The 22595-nt window shown below is 37.8% G+C and overlaps 1 protein-coding gene across 1 annotated transcript; it reads left to right on the top strand.

The window, feature by feature from the left end:
* The first annotated feature begins 11671 nt into the window (after positions 1–11671).
* On the top strand, positions 11672–16169 carry LOC110167481 (thyrotropin-releasing hormone receptor-like). The gene is made up of 2 exons (XM_020932838.2): positions 11672–12460; positions 15744–16169. Exons 1-2 carry the CDS (start codon positions 11672–11674, stop codon positions 16167–16169), a joined length of 1215 nt encoding a protein of 404 aa, XP_020788497.2.
* Positions 16170–22595: the final 6426 nt, after the last annotated feature.

Here is a 22595-nt window from a genome sequence, read left to right as displayed (position 1 = left end):
GATTGTGAGAAGGGTCTCTCTCCACAGAAAAGTTACACAATGCAGTGTTAAATAATCTTATAACTCCAAAAATCTAAACCAGATTTTGTTTGAATATTCAGCCACAGCCAGTGTAGGCCATTATTTTAGGTCTTTACAGTTCAGATCTGTGGATAGTTACCCCCATTCGCAGAAGGAATTATTGTACTTTAGTATTATTGTATTTTCTGAGCAATAGAAACAACTGTAATGAATAAATGCTATAGATGGATATGTTTAATGTTATACCATGAACATTTTAGACAACACAATAAAATCTCCATAGAGACAAACAGGCACCAGAAAAGCTGCACAGTGCACCTTTAAAGATGCACTACATGATGGTGTTTTCCTTTTGCCATTATAGCATTATATCTCCATGGAGACAAGCGGCTCGTATTTGTTTCTTTATTAAAAACCTGTGAGTAAATGCCATGCAGATACAGTGCACCTTTAGACCTTAAATACACCATTTGATTTGTCTGTTTATTGACTCTTTATTATTGTCACAGCAACACTGGAAAAAGGTTGGCTGTAGTCAGTGCTACAGTGCTTTTTCTCCTTAAAAGTCCTATATTACAAACAATGTACTCTTGTGAGCTTTAATTCATGTTCGAATGCAGTTACCTCTTCCATAACATACCTGGAGTTGTGTTTTGTTTTATTCACACACACACGTTTGGATAATGTTATCCTTGGAATTTCCTTCAGTAATGAAGATGTATGGAGTTTAAAAAACACAAAGGAGGACTTCCTGTATTACCACATCACAAGGTGGAACGGTGTGTTTTCAGTATGATAGAAAACCTCACCTTAAATAGGCAGGGTTTGTGTGTTAAACATGTGTGAATACTGCATATAGTCCAGCCCTGTTGGCCTCTGCACAAGCACATATGCACTCTGACAGAAGACAAATGGTCTACCTGCAGCTGTGTTGTGCACTGTCCTGTGTTGGAGTCATGTTTAAACCTGGAGCAGAGCCAGCAGAGCCCCTCTCTGCGCACACACACCAAAGCCCCTGGGGTGTGTGCGCAGACCAGCGGGAAGGGTGGTCTCACATGTGCGGCCATGTTTGGAGGAAAAAGCAGCTTAAAAAGACAGAAAGAGGCTGGTGGAAATATATGGACATATTCAGCTAATGATCCGTTATTACTTAAAACAAAACTTTTTTTCATTTTCAGCTATTGAGTACTGTATTCAAAAAAGCTGTAAACGTGGGCAAGAGCTACATCAAAGTTTTTCATTTGAAAGCTGCCCTCCAATTGGACAGTCACACTGTAGACCAACCAACTAAAGTTTTCAAGTTCTGTAAATTAACAGATACAATTAAAATAATTATTTTTATGTTGCCCTTCATCACAACTAAGAGTCGTGCAGCTGTTGGCTAGTCCAGTGGATGGTTGCAAATCAAACTAGCGAGTAGCAGATTTTTATTTCCATACTTTATATCAAAATGACAGCATGAATCCTGTGCGATACCAATAAAGAAAATAAAACTGAAGAACAAAGTGAGTACAGAGCCTTGACTGATGATTGGCGGTATGGTATCTTGAAAACAAGAGTTTAAAGATTGCTCAAGCCAGTGAGTAAATGATGAGGTGACTCACTATAATGTAGCTAAACACTCAAAAAAGTAGATTTTTCATAATAGGTCTTCTTTAATGCCAAACTGTGGAACATAGCAGGCAAAGCAATATATATATCCTCCCACAGGAAACATTACTGCACCTTTAATATGTCTCCCTTTAGCCAGAGTGTAAATACTCCATTTGAAATGCTTTCTCTAATAAGGAATAAACCTTCTTAATGCACTCGTCTAATAGTTGTGTAATTGTGCTTTGAGTCTCCTCCGTCTCCACTCGTCCAGACCCATAAATGCAAATAGAAGCTTTTAGGCCGAATATCTACAGGACTTAAGAGACTCAGAGTGGACTAATGAAAAGCATCCACAGAGACTCACATCATTCAGTCTAAACGGGCTATGGATTCATCATATATGCAACATTTTCACTTTTTACAACTAAACAGAAAATTTTAGATGAATGGATTAATGAAACAAGTGTGAATGAAGAAACATACAGCTCCACATATGTTTACAGTATAATGGCTAACTTTATATAACTGTTCTATGTTGCTGCTGCCAAACTGTGAATTTCCTTTGGGAAATAAAGTATCTTTCTCTCTATCTTAAAAACTCAAAAAGGTCATTATGTGTTCATAAAATTGTTAATCGCTATGGCAACAGTTTAATATGTAAGCATTCTGAAACTAGAGAATGCAGAAAATTTGACAAATTGAAATACTGGTTTTAAATGATGTGTTTTTTTCAGTCCAACAGGTTTTATTTACTTGACTTTGAGGCAATCTCTGGCATTTCACACTGACAGATGCTGCTGCTGGAGGAGGAGGAGGAAGAGGAAGAGCAGAAGGAGGAGAAAGATGATGAAGATGAGAAAGAGGAAGAGGATGGAAGGGGGAGGAGGAGGAGGAAGAGGAGAAGGAAGTGGAGGAAGAAGAGGAGGAGGAAAAGAAAGAGGAGGAGGAGAAGGAAGAAGAGAGGAGGAAGAGGAGTCTGCAGAGGTGGCACTGAGCCCAAGGAGAAGAACTATAAGAAGTCTGGAATGAGGTCACACTGGGACTCAAGATTAGATTATAGAAAGAGGAGGGAGGGACCGTGTGATTAAACAGATACATCGTGGTCGTGTCTAAAAGGTGCACAGATCTGACCTGGGACTTGGTCTGGTTTGGTCTCCATGACGATAGAAAGGTTTGATGCCATACTGTGAAACATTACAGAGAAAAAGCATTGGATGGATCCTCTACCAGAAAAGTTACACAATAGACCTTTAAGAAATAGCAAAAATATGTAGAAGGAAAGTTTTCAGTATGTTTAATATTTGAGCACTTGTGATAAGTTTATATAAGGTGTGGAATAATTAAACTAAGAGTCAGTGTGTGGATTTAAAATAAAATAAAACAAACAAGTAAAAACATTACATGTTTAGTTTTGTCAAATATTGGTTGCATAGCACAAATTTGATCATAACCTGCATACTTTTAGAGTGATGAAAGCCATGGAAAGCCACTGTTGCCATAGCAATTAACAAACTAGATACTGGTAAATGGTCATATTTTTATACAGCTCTTTTCCTCCTTCAAGGCACTCGAAGTACTTTACATCGAGGAACCCCTCACCCATTCATGCACACATTCATACACCAGTCTGCGCAGACAATGGAGGCGAGGTGGATTAAGGGTCTTGCTCAAGAGCACAACGATAGCACTCATCTGTGAGAGCTGGATCTGACCGCTCCACCAATGAGGTTGATTTTGAAACCTTGAAACGAACCGTCAACCTTCAGATCAGTTAACAAACACTACCAACATCTAAGTTACTGATGTCCCACATTAGCCTATTTATTTGTGTTTTATTTTTTCATTTTATTTGGAACTCAAAATGGCACCTATCAACAGAAAATTGGGCCATAAATTCTTCACCTGTCAAGACCTAAATGTCAACTCACCAACAGTCTGCAATATTCATGGGAGTTGATAGGGTGGGATAAAAAGGTCTGTTGTCCTGGGCCCCAAGGTCTTAGGGGCCCAGAATTAGACCCTCTTCTTATAAATTTATATTAAAGGGGTGCCCATGTGATGCTTCTGCCTCTGGGTCCCCAAATTTCTGTTGACGGGCCTGGCAATATCTAACCCTACTGCAGTATAATCCAAGTCTTTTGAGTGATTTATAAATGAGTTTAATTATTTTTATTCATTTATTTATTTTTGTTTATTTTGTTTCTTTTGTTTGTGTTTGTGTCTTATATTAAAAGCAATTTTCCAGTCATGACACGTTCAACGCTTCAATATGAAAACAATAAATTACTAATCACACACACCAATAAATAAATAAATAAATAAATAAAGGACAAAACCATTGCATAACCACATTCACTGAAAGTCTGTTCTTATACAGTTTTGGAGACACGTGCAATTTCACTTATGTTTTCTGATGTGAAATCTGCTGAGAAAGCACTTTAGTTCAGAATCCAGGCCAAACTTTCCTCCTGCCCCATAATTTACAGTAAGAGGCTGCAGTCAGAGCAGTGTAAGGAAACAGGGCTCTGGGCCAAATTAATATGGGCTTTCCTTAGATCCATTAGATTAAATGGAAAAGCTTTTGGACACTCATTTTAAATTCTATAGATACAAGCATAAATGTACTGTATAAATGTTGTTAGAAATAGCTGCACAATACTTTTTAGTTGCATTAAAAATATATATCTTTAATGGGGAACATTTCTGGGGAAAATCTTCTACATAGATTATTTATTATTAGATTATTGTTTCATTTGAACAGTTATTAAATTAAATGTTATCTACCAAAAATATACTGCCTTTAATAAACTGTCTTGGCTCTAATGTGCTTTCTGCATTCAACAGCGCCTCACAGTGGATATGGACACAACCTGCAGTTTGAAGTAAGAGTATATATTATGCTTAATGGCTGTTTCACTAAAGTAATATAAACAAAATCGAATTAAAACACTTAATAATAACTACGCCATTTTCTGATCTGTGTTATAATGTTGTTTTCTTATCATAAACATACCTGGAGTTGTCAGATGAAGAAAAGAGATAGAGCACTTCATTACGTCATAAAAGAGTTAAAAAAGGTTAAACTAGAAATCTTAAACAGAAAAGTGCCCTTACTGGAAAATGTAAAAATGGACACAGTACAAACTCAAGGCACTCTGAGTGAATATATTAAAAGTTCTTTATTGCATGAAGGAACGCCAACACATTTCAACCAGCAAGATGGTCTTCATCAGGGCAAAAAAATACCTGGAGTTGTGTTTTGTTTCATTCACACATGTTTAACACAGAAATCCTGCATACTTATGCCGAGTTCTTCTCTCAAACAGAAAACACTCTGCTCTATCTTGAGATTTTCAACATATTTTTCAACTTTTCTTTGCAAATTGCTTCTTGATTGGTGTAAATCTATCATTTATATTTAGAACAGGTATTACTCTAACAAATCAAGTAACACATTTGAGACTCATCAAAAACTGTCATACACACTTTAAAGGTCCTATATTATAAAAACGGACTTTTGTGATCTTTCAGACATGTTATAATGTTGTTACCTCTTCAGTCCCCGAATTCTTCAAATCTCAAAATGCTCTATTCCACCTTGTGATGTCATGAAGCAGTGGTTTTACCTTTTGTTGAGTAGAAGTGGATTCCAAGGCTGAAACGATCCAAATGATTCTAGTGAAGGTGTATGGAGTTTAAAAACACATGGGAGCACTTCCTGTATTACCACATGACATGACAAGGCAGAACAGTGTGAGTGTTTTCTGTTGGAGAAAAGAACTCATCCTAAATACGCAGGGTTTGTGTGTTAAAGATGTGTGAATGAAACAAACACAACTCTGGGCTTTGGGTTTGTGATGAGGAAACAACATTATAACACAGATAACAGAGAACACTGTACTCTGGGGCCTTTAACCACAGGCCCATCATATTTGCACTGGTTTCATCCCATTGTGTTCATTTCACCTACTAGTATTGACATTGACCGAAAGCGTTTAAAATTACTTGCATCACTTCTTTAAATCAATGTTGACTTGGGTCATTTACCACTTTAAGCTTTCGTCACTTTGAATTATCTGTATCTCACAAGATTTTCCTGACCACAAACACGAAAGCTGTATATTTTTTTCTATGGCGAGCACTTAAAATTGATTTACTTCATTGGATGCACTTGGTTACAGGCAACAGAGGAAAATGGCAACATAACTCAAAGAAATTGACTATTTTATGGTTCATACGCAACATACATCAATATAGCAATGCACTGTGGGAAATATAACCCAAAGAGAGTCAATAACCTGTATCTTTCCTCATATTTACTGTTTAGTGAGTGGTCTTACAGTGCGTTAGGGGATGTTTTTAATAGTCTAGCCATGCAATGTTGATGACTCAGGCAGATTAATAGTGTGTCTTATAATATAATCCCAATAGAGTTTTGCACTGGCTCTAAATCATTATAGGGACGATCCATAGTGACCTTTGACCTCAGGGGAGATGCTATTGTGAGAAAGGCAATTTAGTCAAGAAATGCACTCAGCAATTAAAGCTAATTACCACTGGGAAAACACAATTACTGTTACTGATATTAGACTTGGCCTGTCTAAGTCTAATTTCAGGAACAGTAAAAGCAGTAACAGTGGTAGAACTTTAGTATGTGATTTGTTTTTTGGTAAAAGTTGCATATTCAAAACATAGACTGTATAAAAAAGTAGACTAAGGAAGTGTGACGTCACCCATAGTGTTTAGCTCCGGTCAAAGGAAGTTCACGATCCTAGCTGTTATAGGAGCGAATCTGAAGTCAGTTTTGTATTAGGATTTTATTTACAGTCAAATTAGCTAAATAAAAACACCAGGATCATGTCGTGCAGGTCAATACAAACATTTTAAGACCAAAATGATGATGCTCACAGCAGTAGTTACAATGTAAAGTCAAGTGGAGCCAGAGCTGATAGAGCCGGAAGCGTCCCCATGCTCACTTTTTTTTTTGGAAGGCAGAGGCTAGCAGGTTAGCTATGTCTATCTATATATAAATATAAATGATTCAAAAATATTTATAACAAGAATTTTATGCAATAAGCTACACAATACATTTCACAATACATAATTACTTAATAATGACAAGACAGTTGGATTAAATTAATTTAGGCAGTACTTATAAAACAGGTTTTACACAATCATTTTATGACAACAGACACGTTTCTTCATTGTAATTGGTCACAGCGGTCTTCATGAGCTGACAGCCAACTCCACTGTAACAGCCGTTTACAGAACCTCAGGGAATAGAACAAACTCATTAAATCCAGAGAAATTCTTACATTAGTTTATGCTCACAGTTGTAGTAGTTATACTTGTCCAGAAGGTGGCACTAAAGTACCTTAAATTATTTTTGTGCGTGCATTTTCAGATGAGAACGAATTTAACGTGAAGGTCTATTTTTGATTTAATGACTGAATATTTGCCTACTCTGTAATTATCCACATAAATGAGGCCTACCCATGAGCACAAGGCATTTTGTATTTTATATGATTTTATCATCTTGATGATCCCATGCTGGAGCAGGCTGGAATAGACTCGTATTATTTGTGAATAATGCATTTTGTGTTTGGAAAACAAAAGTTAATGGGGGAGTGTGTTGGCACTTGCAGTTGATTTATGTAGATTTTTTTTTCTAAGTCTTTCAATAATGAAACCACTGAAGGTTGGAGGATTGATTGATTCTGCCCTTTGGCAAGACACTTCATCCATCTTACAGTGTGGGGAGAGCGATGGTGGTTGGAGGAATCAATGGAACAAATTGGCAGCTTTTCTGCTGTCAGCCTGCCCCCAGGCAGCTGGAGGCAGACAGCAGACCATCAGAGTGTGGAGGGAGTGAACAGTGACTACAGTGTGGAGCTCTGAGAAGCTTTGTTGGGCCTGTAAAGGACATTATAAAAGTAAAGCATTATTATGATGTATATTTAATACCATAACGTGTAGCTACACACCAGTCTCATCTAATCTGAAGATAAACAGGGTTAAGCCTGGGTGGATGGGAGATTGTTGGAGATATCAAGTGCCACATGGGTTTCACAGTGGGCACATTTAATGTCTGGACTTTATGTTACTCCTGGTTATTAAAAGCTCTGTTGACTAATGTGATGTGTGAATAACTGGACTACTTTATGCTCTTTCATTTATACTAGATTAGAACAGAAACAGAATGCACTTGTACTCACTGACTCCAAACCATGTAGTTCACAGAGAAACTCTTCACACCCGTTTGTCCTGAAATGTGATCATGGTCGTATGAATGCTGATAATTACATAATCTTGTGCTCCACCTGCTCCAGAGCCTTGGACACAGAAAACACAATGAGTGAAATAGTGCATCTTTGGCTCTGTGCGGCTCCTCTGGTGAAGCACAGTTGGTGTGGAGGAGCGCTCCCACCTCCACACAAACACGTTTCTGTCCCTGGGCTGAAGACATCAGGCTTCATACAGTATTATACACAATATGGACCGTGTTCAGTAAGGCTTAACAGTGCTGTCGAGATAAAGGAAAGCGGCTTTTCTTGACTCTAATAGCCTGAATCTTTATGGAGATGATTAGGTGGCAGATCCTCTAACAGAAAAGTTACATAGTGTACCTTTAAATATAACTATGGGTATAAATAAGCAATAAAAACAACCAGTAATACAATCTGAACCTGAGATGCAATTAACTGTCATTTACTGTGACCACATCATAAAGCGCTCTTATGCAAACTAGTTTCTATCTTAAGAGCTGGCAGCCCAAAGGACCTCATTGTGCACTGCTTTCAGAAAAGGCAATGGAGAAATTCAATTTGTCAACTAGTTTATTTTGGTCAAATACATTTCACAGTTCATCCAAGCTGCTTCTTCAGTTCTGGTCAGAATGCTGGTGGACACTTTCTTATATCTGTCTAAAGGGAGGGGATAACTACACTGAAACTACTCTGAAACTAACACACCTACTTGTTGTACAGATTCTAATAGTTAGCTAGGCCTGTTGCATTGCATTGAGTGTGGGGTCAGGCCCATAATGGGTGCTCAGAATGATTATGCTAATATGACTCTACACTCACTGTCAACCAGCATGTGACCAGAGCTGCAAAACGTATTGGACCAAAAAAAAACTGGTCCTGTTGACAAATTTGAATGAACTTCTCCTTTGCCATGGATTCTACCTGGACTGAGCCATTTTACACACACAGAAAAGATAATTTGCTGCTCAACCACAAAATGTAAAAATCAATAAGGTTTAGATCAGACTGTATAAAGAAGTGGATTAAGGGAGTGTGACGTCACCCATACCATTAGGCTCCAGTGAAATTAAACTCACAAGGCCAGCGGTTATAGAGGTGAATTTGGAGCCAAGATCCATATAGGAATAAGAATTTATTTAGAAAAATAAAAACACCAGGATCATGTAGAAGAGGTTAATACAAACATTTTAAAATCAAATGAGGAGCCTGACAGCAGCAGTTACAAAAAGACAGGTGACAATTTTTCTGTGTAAAGAGAATTTATGGACCCAGCAGCACTTCAGTGAACGCTTCCTATTTGGAATGTGGCACCTAGCAGGTTAGCTATGTCCATTTATATATATAGTCTATGATTTAGATAGAAAACATATTGTGGTTGTGACTAAATTAACACAACAATATTATTTCAGTTAATGAAAGGACCCATATTACACTATATAATAATGTTTCCTCATCACAAGCAAGTTGTGTTTTGTTTCATTCACACATTTAACACACAAACCCTTGTTCAGTGTTCTTCTCTCAAACAGAAACCACTCTGTTCCACCTTCTAATGTCATATGGTAATACACCACTGTGTTTTAAAACTCCATACACCTTCACTAGAGCCCTGAAAGTGCCAATCTCTATTGAACAAAAGGTAAAAGAAGCTCTTAACTTGAAAATTATCACTTCATGACATCACAAGGTGGAGCAGAGTATTTTGAGTTTTGGAGATGTACACAGACTAATAATAAATGGTTACTTAAATACGTGGGAAGGAAAAACTAAACACAATTCCAGATGTTTTTGAGGAGATAACAAAATTTTGATTGTAAGAGTCAATTTTGTATTATATAAACACAAATTTGACCTTGAATTTAATTTGTTAGTTTCATTTTTCCAAAAATCCTTTTTTGTGATGAAGCTGAACAGTTTTGTCTCATCAAACCCTCAACATGAGCAGAAAGGGCCCAGCTGTGCCTGCGTTCACACCATTCACATAATCTGTACTGGTGACGATGTCCTCAGTGTGAAATACTGACTGAATCATGCAAGAGCTCCATTAATTTAGCATTAAGGGCACTTGAGACACCCATACACAATGTATGGCCCAAATACTCTCTCCGTATAACAAAGGATTAAGAAGGAAAATACTGTTACGAGGCCAACATGTGAGCGGAAATCTAGATGTGAATGTATTTCATTTACATTGTTAATTCACTTATGTGTGCTCTGTATGATGAGGGCTTTGTAATATGCAGGAAATCATTGTTTTTTTCTCAACATCTGCAAGACTAAATTCAATGAATGTAGGATGTATAGGATGTGTAAGCGGATCTTGCAGGAATTATTTGGTCTTCTATAACATAATGTTACATTATTGTGATATTTAGGTGTACTAAGCAATTTTTTTAGTAAGGGGTGCGTCACCTGCTTGTTTCCCTGGATATCCAAGTGCATTAACTGGAATGTCCCACAGTATGGCATTAAACATATCTTTCATTTATTCAGTAAGTGGGGTCTCCTCTCCACTGCATTTGACCTGTAACATGGCTTGGTGGCATCATCTCCTTGTCTCCTTGGAGAAATAGAAGTTTAATGCTATATGGTGGAACATTTCTAGCCTGATTCATCAGTCGGTTTCACTTCATGGAAACTGTCTCACATTGCAGCATGAGGATTCATTCGCTCGATGGTAGGCGGGTACTTTTTTTATTTAACCAATCGCTGCTATTTGGTCATGACATATGTAATGCGTAGCTAATGGGGCTAACTATCAAGCTTTTTCCAAATCCCGTAAGAAGAAGGGCAATAATGTCATTCCCCTTGAAAAAATTCACCAAACATTCTCTTTGTTCCGACTTTAAATCCTCGATCGACAGAATGTATGGCTCTTCGCTGATTGGCTGGTGCTCGAACTCGCACTTCCAGGGTTCTTCCAAACCATCTAGTGTATTACGATTCGTGACCTAGTCGCTGGAATGAAATGAAATTGAGAGGAGGCACGAGGTGGCGCCAGGCATGGTAATGACATCTCCGTCAATACAAGGAGGTGGTGAACCCTCCAGCAGAAAAGTTACACAGTGCAGAAATTTTGTGTGACTGCTTGCATGAAAAATACCATATAGTTATTCATTTAGTATTTATATAATTGCTGTGTGTGTGTAAATAGTACCACATAAAAATCTAATATTAACCGTCTAAATCACTTTCAGCTTCCTGTTATATAATTTGAAGACTTTTTCCAATTCAAAAGATGTAATATTAGGTTTAAATGTCTAATCACTATGGCAACAGTCCTAAATTTTCATCATTCTAAAAGTACTAAAGACAGGCCAAGTCTTACTGACACTTCATGGCCATCACTTTTTTAAAAACAGGAAAAATTTATTATAACATGCGTCATGTGTCTTTTACGCATCAACCAAGAGCACCTCATCATCAGAAATCAGGTATGTATGAGAAGAACGGTAAAGCTAAAGACTCAAGACTTCACTCTCATCTCAGTTTATGAAAGGAAGGAGCATTATACTTGGCACCAGAGAGGGGCTATTAGAGTGGTCTGTGGTCGGAAATGTCAGGATGGGCTTATCCGTTCGCATGCGTAATGAGCGCGCGGTGCCAAGAGCGGGACTCATAACCAAAGCGCCATCTGTCCACCGGCCACTCTGACCACGCGCTCCGACGCAACAGGCGTATCACCGCTCCGAGACACTGACAGGTTTCATCAATGGACAACATGATCATACAGCTGTCTTCAAGGTTTTACTAGTTTTGATTTTTTTTGTGTGATATTGCCGTGCGTAAAAATGGAAAACTCGACCAAGGTAGCGAACCAGACTTTGGGTGTGTGGACAGATTATAGCATCCAGTACAAAGTGGTGAGTACTTTTTTACTCTTCTTCATCTGCGCTTTGGGGATGGTCGGAAACGTGATGGTGATCCTGGTTGTGCTGACCACGAAGCACATGCGGACCCCCACTAACTGTTATCTGGTCAGTTTGGCCGTGGCGGATCTGATGGTTCTTATAGCGGCAGGTTTACCCGCGATACCCGACAGCATCTTCGCTTCGTGGGTGTTCGGACACTACGGCTGCCTGTCCATCACTTACTTCCAGTACCTGGGCATCAACGCGTCCTCGTGTTCCATCACTGCGTTCACAATAGAAAGATACATCGCCATTTGCCACCCGATCAAAGCCCAGTTTCTCTGCACACTTTCCAGAGCTAAAAGGATTATTGTGTCCGTATGGGTTTTTACGTCCCTCTACTGCGTAATGTGGTTCTACCTGTCAGATATACAGGAGTTAAAATACGACAATATCGTCATTAAAACTTGTGGCTACAGAGTTTCCAGGAAGTACTATCTGCCAATTTACTTCTTTGACTTTGGCGTCTTCTTCGTGGTGCCTTTACTGCTGTCCGCGGTGCTGTACGGACTCATCGCCAGAATCCTGTTCTTGAATCCGTTGCCCTCGAACCCTAAAGACAAGAAGAAGAAGAAGAAGAACGCACAAGCCAACAGCCACGCGGCCAACAACAACACGAGCTGCAAGAACTCGCGCCACTCCAGCTCCACCGCAACATCCCGCAGACAGGTGGGTGGCACCGGGCCAGAGAGCAGCGCACTGCGGACTGTGCCAAATGGTCCACTGAGGTAAAGTGCGCCTGGAGTTATAGAGAGCACTTTTACGCATGGGTTAAGCGCAGTAGTAACAGTAGAAATGGTACTCTGGCGCCAAACCCACCGGTGGAAACATTTTGCTAGTAATAAATATAATGAGGAATGTGGTTTTATTTGGAAAGCAAAAACATGGGTTTCAGGTTCTTGTTGATAAGAGCCATTTTGAGTACTTTTCACAGTTCAAGATAAATTAGTTTTGAATTGTTTATGGCAACAGTGTAAATTCTTCATCAGTTTGAAACCCATTATAATTTTGTAACACCCCAAAACATCAAAATAACACAAGTTTTAAAAATACATTATTGCACACAGTTAAACACAGTGAGAAGATTCAACATTTATTTTGTCTAGAGAAAGATCATCTAATTTGTGTGAACTCACTAATTAAAAATGAAAAGGCAAACAAATACAAAAAATATTTTTTTTAAATTGATGAAAAATATAAAATGAAGATATTACATTGAATTGTTGAAAGTAAATAGTATTACTCACAATGTAGGTAATGATCATGCACAGTACAATCTATTATTTTCAAATTAGTGTATTTAGGCATCGAGAAATCAGCTTGCATCAGCTTTGGTCTTATTGAATAGACTCCATCCGTAACCATTGGTGACAGGGGACAAAAAATTATCTCCCAGAGGCTTTTCAGGTCTGACAGTGACAATATATTCGGCTTTGATTTCTGAATCTCATCACTTCGCTCTTCTCACTTGAGGTCCTTCAGACTAGCCCCTGACAAAGGACATTGTTCTCTCCACAATGACACTTTTGTATGAAAACTGAGCCTGGAGGAGCAGATAGTGTAGAGATATGAGACCAGATACACTGTCCATCATGAAAACAAAACAAAATGAGGTGTTTGTGATTTAACATGTTCTTTTGGGGGAAAAAATATACAGATATAGTTGTTCTTTGAGAAAAAAAAAAGAGAGAGTGCAGATCAGTACAATTATTTGCACTGAGAACCATTTTTAGTTTAGGGTCTGCCACCTGTTTGTTCCCTTGGAAATGTAATTCTTTTGTCTAGAATGTGCCACAATATAGATTAAATGTATCATGAGGGAGACAAGCAGGTGGCAGCACTACGCTACATTATAATTCAGATCTGTGGAGAGTCGCCGCTAATTACAAAAGGAATTATTTTATTTTTAAACAAGAAACACCTGTAATGAATAAATGCTAGATGGATATGTTTCACTTCATACCAGGTAGCAGACCACCAGAAAAGCTGTGCAGTGCACCTTTAATATCATGACAAATTTGGAAAAGAGACATAGGTTGACACTCAATTTCATTTCTCTCCAGTGACTAGGTCAGGAATACGGAATACACTAGACTGTTTGCAAGAACCTTGGAAGTGCGAGTTCGGGCACCAGCCAATCAGCGAAGAGCCATACATTCTGTGTTGGCCACGATTCAATGTAAATTTTGTGTAAAATAACACCTTTAAAGAGTTTTCAATAAAAGGTGCTGGTTTGTACTGTAATAGAAGACCTTTATATCAGTTGCCATAGTGGAGTGACTGTGGTTCTAATGCATGCTGTCGTCGTGTCCTTAGGAAAGACACTTCATCCATCTTGACAGTGTAGGTGTACTCGTGGTGTGTGAATGAGACAGATGGGAATTAGTTCACAGCTACAGCTACAACCCGGTGTGTTTACAGCATGTTATGTTCATTAACGCACACCACCAAATGAACAAATATACAATATATTAAAGGGACAGTCTAGAATTTTGGACATAGGATCTTATTTCCTAGTTAGCTAGAGTGTTGGAGACGTGTGGAAACACATTTTTAAATATTCCATCCAGTCCTATTTGCAGAGGTCACTGGTGCTAGGCTAACACCTGTCAATGGCGATAGTTATCCTGCCACTAAAAACAGTCTTACCCAGTCCACAAAACACCCGAAGAAAACCTATTATTACCTCAGACTGTCAATGTAAATGTCTGTGTTGATAGAATAATGTTTGAAATAAAACCAACCTTGCATCGCATGAATCATCGCATGTTGAGGGACTATTTTCAGCAGCGGAATTTTACTTTGCCGGTAAGATAGGTGCTAGGTGATATCACTCTGCCGCTGCCAAGCTTTCAATCAGGAAGTACAACACACTGCTGCTGCTCAGACATAAATCCTTCAAATTCAAGGTTGGTTTTACTTCTAAAATTATTCTATCAACACAGACATTCAGATTGGCAGTCTAATGTAATAACTGTTTTTGCCTCGGATGCTTTGTGGAGTGGGTAAAACTGTTTTTAGTGGCGGCTAACTATGGCCATTGACATGCACTAGCCTAGCACCAGTGACCTCTACAAATACAAGGACTAGATGGAATATTTAATAAAGTGTCTCCACGCCTCTCCAACACTCTGGCTCACTAGGAAATGAGGTCCTAGGTCAAAAATTCTGGACTGTCCCTGTGAAGGTCCAATATTATGCAAAATTTACTCTTAGTAAGTAAATCTTTATTTATATAGCGCTTTCACAGACATTTTCTGTCCCCAAAGACGCTTTACAGAGCATTATTCAGCATTATTCATTCACTCTATACCCTGGTGATGGTAAGCTACTATTGTAGCCACAGCTGCCCTGGGGCACACTGACAGAGGCGCGGCTGCCATGCCACTCGGCGCCATTGGTCCCTCCGACCACCACCGTCACTCACACACTTTAATACTAGGCAATGTGGGTGAAGTGTCTTGCCTAAGGACACAATGATTGAATTGATTGTATTTAACTGACCATGACTATCAACTGTTTATGGAGACCTGTAGCATGTTTTGGGTTGATGGGGGAAACCGGAGCACCCGGAGGAAACCCATCCAGACACGGGGAGAAAATGCAAACTCCACACAGAAAGGCCCAGGCAACCCGGGGATCGAACCCAGAAGCCTTTTTGCTGTGAGGCATGACTGCTAGCCACTCAGCCACGGTGCCGCCTAGTTGTGAAATATGCAGGGTTTGTGTGTTAAACGTGTGTGAACGAAACAAAACACAACTTCAAGTATGCTTGTGATGAGGAAACAACATTATAACACAGATCCGAAAATAGTATATGTGCTCTTAAATACCACTACTAATACTGCAACCACTACTACCAGGCTCTCACCAAAATTTACTAGTACTACCTGAAAATGAATACAGTGTTACTCCACTATTTTAACCATGTTTTTCCTGATCCCCTCCGCAGGTAACCAAGATGCTAGCTGTGGTCGTGATCCTGTTTGCGACGCTCTGGATGCCCTACCGCACTTTAGTGGTGGTCAACTCCTTCTTAGACCACCCCTATCTGGACAGCTGGTTTCTCCTTTTCTGTCGTGTTTGCATTTATCTCAACAGCGCTATCAACCCGGTCATCTACAATGCCATGTCCCAAAAATTCCGCGCGGCTTTCCAAAAAATTTGTGGTTGTCGTAGGAAAGAGTCTGGCAAACCAGCTGCGTACAGTGTTGCTCTAACTTACAGCGCCGTGAAGGAGACGTCAATGGTAGAAAGCACGGATCACTATACGACTGAATTAGAGGAGCTAACGGTCAATGATGAACTCCTAAGAGATCAGAAAATCATGTACCCAGATACTTGTATTTACAGTAGGGCTGACTTCAACAATGCTTGAAAATGTTTGGTTTTAATTTATATTTTAAATAGAAGTGTAATGGTTTGAGTGACTGTTGACATTTAGGAGACCCACCACATATAAACACCACTACTGCTAATAGTGTGGAAAGGTAAACAGAGGTGACGGTAATGATCTTCAACAGTATTGAACCGGTGCAGATGAGCTTTTAGCAGTGTAGTGAGCGTGATCGTCCATGTTTGATAACTTAACCTTTACACATAATGGAAATGTATGCGTATAAGAGGCTATAAGAGTAATATAATGGCATGTTTTGAAGCTGTATTTCAGGGTTATCCTGTTGTCCTTTTATTAGCCTGACTTGAACTGTATTGTGAGGTAACATGGGAAAAGTACTTCAGATACACAGGACAGGACTAAAACAGGTCTAAACCAGGACTAAAATGGACTGAGGACTGAGTGTCGGGACTGGTCTGGAGGTGTGCCTGCGTAGACTGTTAGGTGACTGTGGGAGACACCTTGCAGACACCTTGATCCGCAGGCCTGGGGTTCTCTTTCTCGCTCTCAAGTCCAAAATTAGTCCTGGTTTAGCCCTGTTTTAGTCCTGTTTCAGTCCTGGTTCAGTCCTGAGCACATGTGTTGTAGCCTATGATTTATGCTCTGTAGGTGATTATGAATGGTGTTATTGTTTATCACATCAGTGACGTCATGAATCGTGTACTCCCACATGTCCTATGTCCAAAAATCCTCACTACACCACTGGTGGTGAGGATATAGTTGCGACAAGACCTAAACTGAACCAGTGACAATGTAATTCAGGGGTATTTGTGCTACCTGTTGAGCCACAAAGTACTATATTGCATTGCATAGTTTGACAACTGTAGCGTGGGTTTTCAAATAATATATTCAGATAATTATTCAGGTAATAATAATGTAATAAAATGATGTATTTCAAATGCTGCACGGAACCAAGAATGAAGCAGAAATTTGGATACCTATTGCACTTTTTTTTACCAGGCTACCTCTCATTGTTGAAAATATGAACTGACTTGCACCAAACATAAATCCACAATAAAAAACAAATGGAAGAATATAAAAACATTTTGGGTAGAGACACATTCTCACAGCTTCATCAGCAGTACAAATGTGGAGAAGGCTTTTAATCTTTGTATAAAATTTGATTTAGTTTAAAGTAATCTAAAAGTACATAGAAATATTTAAGATTTGCTGTTAGATAAGATAATTCATTCACTGTTGACTAATATCATAACTGCAATTAGATGGACCACCTCAAAAAGTAATAAAAGTTGAGTATTTTGGTGGGACAAAAAGCTAACTACAAGCAGTGTTCTGTCTAACACTCTGATACTCAAGTGAGACTTTTATCCTAGCTTTGTTTTAACACAAGAACTGATTTAGCTGGAACTATAACAGGTGAGCTGATTTGTGTTGTTAAACAAGTTCTTCTCATATAACATTGTCACTGATAGTGTTTGCAAATGTCACTTAAAAGTATCAATAGTTCAGACACACTTCCAATAACTGAAACATTTTAATTAGACCAGATTGAAGAACTGCCTTCTCAAGGAACACAATAACACAAAGTAGAAGCTGGGATTGAACCTGGGGCTGTGCAGCTAGATATCTTTTAAATGAAACCGGGGTTCAGTCTTTTCTTATAGTCAATGATGAAGTCTTTTAATAGACGGGTCTACAGCAGGCCCCAGAGTTCAGACTTTGAGAGAACACTTGTTATTGTGTTTAATAGCAATGATTAATTTATGTATTGTTTATGATTTGGAAATATAACTTGAAATATTAATGTTCTTTTGCTTTTTGATAAAGAGTAGGGGAAGGTACTGAGGTACAACAGTAAAAGTACAATACTTAAGTGAAATACAGAAAACTAAAACATTTACTTAAGTCAGTTTTATAATGAATACTTTTACTTTTACTTCACTACATTTGAGGGCAGGTATCTGTACTTTCTACTCCACCACAATTTTGATCTGGACTGAAAATTTAAAAGTACTTTTCTTTCTAGTTTGAGATCAAATGGCTGAAACTCATTTAATTTGAGTTAACGTCCCAACATTGAGCAAACCAAAAACACAAAAACAGCTAAGATAGAAAAATAAGAAATCAGTTGAATCACTTCAAATCAGCGGAATATGTTATCATAATCACTACACGTTTATTTAATTATTCAAAAAATTTCAGCAAAATACTTCAGCATTTTACTCTTAAAGTAACAGGTACTTAAGTAGTTTTACTTAGGTAGATTTTTTCATGTGATACCTTTACTTTAACTTGAGTATTTCATCCAACAAAATTGAGGGCTTCATCCATACTTCGACCTGTATTTTGCAGTCTATATTGCTGCATTTTAGGTGATGTCAATACATTCTATAGGCCAATAATATTTAATAAATATGTGGTCAGCTAAAATGAATATTAATCAAATTCTACTTTTTGCTGTAATACAGTGCATTTTTGGATCCAGTCCCTAATAGAAATGATCAGGTTCAACATTTGTGGATTTACCTTTTGGATATTTCATGGTGAAGTACAATGTAATCAACAGGAAAAACTGGCCATTGCCTTCCATCTCAGAGTATGAAATCATCATATTTTACTATCTGAAAAAAACGCCAATCATTGAACCAATAATTGTAATGTTGCTTTTACAGTGAGTCACTCTTGAACCTTTTGGAGAATTTGTTTTTTTTTTTACTGAAGGACCTGACCATCAAAGTGAGATGAACTCTGTCACAAATGAAACAGAAAGCTACCACTTTTCCAAAAAAAAGCAAAAACACTGATACTGCAGAAAGAAATGTACAAGGAACTAATTTAGAAAGTGCCATTTGGATGTATAAAGGATGTATTTTGTATAAAGTTTTACTTGGACTCAAAAATACATGAATTATAACTATTGCTTTAAAGGTGCACTATGTAACTTCTACAGTGTAGGGCTTGCTATGTGCTTGTCTCTGTGGATCTTGCCTGGAATTCTTACCATGTGGAGGCTTGCTTCTCCATAGATCTGACCATTAACCTGTCTCCATTGTGCAGTTTATGTCCAGTTACAAATGCACCTTTACTTATAGTAGCCATTGTGTTTTTCTATGCTCATCTACAATCATAAACATGTGGGAAAAGGCGTTATGGGAGCCCTAGGGAACAATGTACAATCCGTTACTCTAAGTAGCTAATTAATGAATGAAAATGAATTACACTTGCATGAGGAGTTCTAAACAATCTTGACAAATCTTAAAAAACAATTCTTCAGTGAATAAATGAAGATTACAGATTACATAAACAGACAAATGAAGCAATAGTTACAGCTCATGTGTAATGTTTTGTACAGTGTTTTATAGTCTGTACATATGGGACAGGGTCAGTGCCTCTGGAGCTTTCACTATCACAGCCCTGAGTCCTCTTTCTCTCTTTCTCTTCCCCTTTCCCTTTTTTCTCTCTCTCCCTGTCTTTTTGCTTCATGCTGAGTAAATGTAACACAGGATGTATACAGAAGTGTGAAGTCTCCCATAGCGTTCGGCTCCAGTCAAATGAAGCTCATGATGTTGGCGGTTATAGGGTGAATTTAGAGCCAGGACCATATTAGGAGTAGAAGTTTATCTACTGACAAAAAAGTGAAATAATAAAACACCAGGATCATGTAGATGAGGTTAATATGAAAATTTTAAGACCAAAATGATAAGAGGTGAATGTTTCTCAGTGTAAAGTAAATTTATAAATACAGTCTATGGTCCTTTATGTGGAAGTGCATAATATTGGTGTGTCTTTTCATACATACTGTTTACAATTGAAGGTCTGTGTTAAGCCTGGCAAGTCATACTTATACTTTTGGATCCAATCAGAAGCATGCCTTGCAGATGTCCTTGTTTTATAATTGTTTTATGATTTAAAGTTCTGGTGTACATTATATGCCTTTTCTGTCGCTTAGTAAACTAAGACAGATAGTGTGCTTTTTTTTTTAACATTACACAATTTATACCTTTTAGTGCAATTTTCACAGTTCTCAAAAATCTAACCTTGAGGTGTTTTTTCTATGTCCATGGGTTTCCGGGTGATACAAAATTTGCATTGTTGCTATAATAATTAATAATGAAAAGTCCTCATAATGTTGCTTATGAACAGGAAGATAAAATCCATGAGAGGATTTTCAAAAGATTACATCAGTTCACTTTGGGACTACAAAATATTAGCTTGTAGATAAATCTGTTTTGTGCAGTACATTTGTTATGCAATGTCCCTGTCAAATAATTAAATAAATAAATGACTTAGTTAGGTTAGTTAGAGATAATATGTTTTGAACATTTAAAAATTTAAGAACGCATATACATATACATATAGTCTGCATACTTGGAAAGATATTCAAAACACAGACTTTTAATGGAAAAACAAAAAACTGAAGAAAAATAAAAAATCAATCTTCAAAAAAGGAGTAGGAAGAAGCATAGTTTATTTAATTTTATCCCTAATTTACTGTATTTCATTCTTTAAATAAATAAATAGAGAGCATTTGCCAGGCTAAGAAAGCACATTAAGTGATAATGAATCTTAAATAATGTAACAATGTGTAAATTTTTATTTGTAAATAACTCAGCAAAGCCCTTTTTGTCATTGCCTTGGTCATGTTTTGTTTTTATATTGTGATGTTTGTGCAAATAAAGTTATTCATGCAGAAATCTGTGGTCTTATTGAGCTAATTCAACCCCAAACATCTGAAAAATAAATGAATAAATAAACAGAAAGTAGCCTTGTGGTCTTCCAGAGTCTGACATTATCTGTTTGGTGGGGTCTTGATTTTTGTTCTAACTTTTGTAATTGCTCATTATTAAACCTGGACAATACAAGAGAGAAAGTACAGCGAAAAGGCAGTACAACCACCTACTCACTGTCAGACACTTAACTTATAATTATTTTGTACAGCAGACTCAGTTATCATGGTTATTAGGAGTGTCCTATTGTTCCCACTTAAAATATGGCAAAAGACACAATAAAGGCCAAAAAGATCTCCTGTGGTCAGATGCTCTGCTCAACTTTTGCAACAAATACAAGTAGTAGTTGTAGGAGTAGTATTAGTTAGTAATAGTAGCAGTAGAAGTAGTAGTAATAATAGTAGTGTACAATAATCAGTCTATGTGTTACAAAGCAGGGTCAGTGTAGTGTATATGTCTAGTAGTAGTAGTAGTAGTAGTAGTAGTAGTAGTAGTAGTAGTAGTAGTAGTAGTAGTAGTAGTAGTAGTAGTTGTAGTAGTAAGAAAACTCCCTGTTCCACCTTGCGATGTCATGCCAGGAAATGTTCCAGTGTGTTCTCCACACACTTTCACTCGAATCATTAGGATAATTTCAGCCCTGGAATTGACAAACTCTCCTGAACTAATAGTAAAATGTAGCTGTTAACATGAAAACTACCATTTCATGACATCGCAAGGTGGAACAGAACAATTCTGAGCTTTGGAGATGTAGACAGAATAATAAAAAAGGATTACATAAAAATGTGTGAATGAAGCAAAACACATCTCCAGGTCTGTTTTTGATGAGGTAATAACATTATAACACGTCTTAAAGCTCACAAGAGTCAATTTTGCATCGGACCTTTAATAAGCTGATAATTTCCACACTCTTTTCTGCTTATGTTTGTTGTTTTGTTTTTTCCTTTAACGGTCTCCATTTATTGCCCGATCATTTGAACTTACTCATGCAGAGAAAAAGGCTCATTAGCCATCATAAAATGCTCCCATTTACCATCCTGAGGTCTAGGGACAGTACATTTAAAATCATTAAACACACATTTGCACATCTGTTCTGGCTCCACTGATGTGCCAGAGGGAGCTATAATTATCAATACTTTTATATTTTATAGGTCTACAGTGTTTTAATATTCACTTAGATGAAATGATTTGTCCTGGATTACTGTTGCTTTTGGGTATTATACCTGTGTTTTTTCCTATCCATGGATAGAAAGCCAATATTATGTGATCAAAATCTTATCATAATGTTTTGGTTCAGTAATGCCATGATGCTGCAACACTAGCAATCAAATCATGTTCTGATGAAATGGCAATAGCAATATGTACTGTATTTTTTGGACTATAAGTCACTCCGGAGTATAAGTCATCTTGAAAGGCAAGTTATAGTAATAACAATAGAGCAGAGAACAACAGGCTGTTAACATCACATATGAACAGTTCTTCAGATAACTGTAGCATAAACAAGAGAACAGAATACATTTGCCGAACTCTCCATCTCACTCCAGATAATTAAATCCTCAGTTTCACTTCTGAGCAACTCTGTGACCTTCAGAGGTAAACAGAGCACCGCTTCCTCTTCTGTGACTCAGCATCAGTTCCAGTTAGAATTATTCCGGCTTTTCTGAATCCCAACAGGATGGTTTCGGATGTCACTGAAGTCACATAAATTTTTAATTTTCAGTGG

Source organism: Boleophthalmus pectinirostris, unplaced genomic scaffold (assembly GCF_026225935.1).
Source record: "Boleophthalmus pectinirostris isolate CB_2022bp ecotype Guang Dong unplaced genomic scaffold, ASM2622593v1 HiC_scaffold_21, whole genome shotgun sequence".
In the NCBI taxonomy this organism is placed as follows: domain Eukaryota; kingdom Metazoa; phylum Chordata; class Actinopteri; order Gobiiformes; family Gobiidae; genus Boleophthalmus; species Boleophthalmus pectinirostris.
The sequence above is the reverse complement of the archived record's forward strand: the minus strand, read 5'-3'. Positions and strand labels throughout refer to the sequence as shown.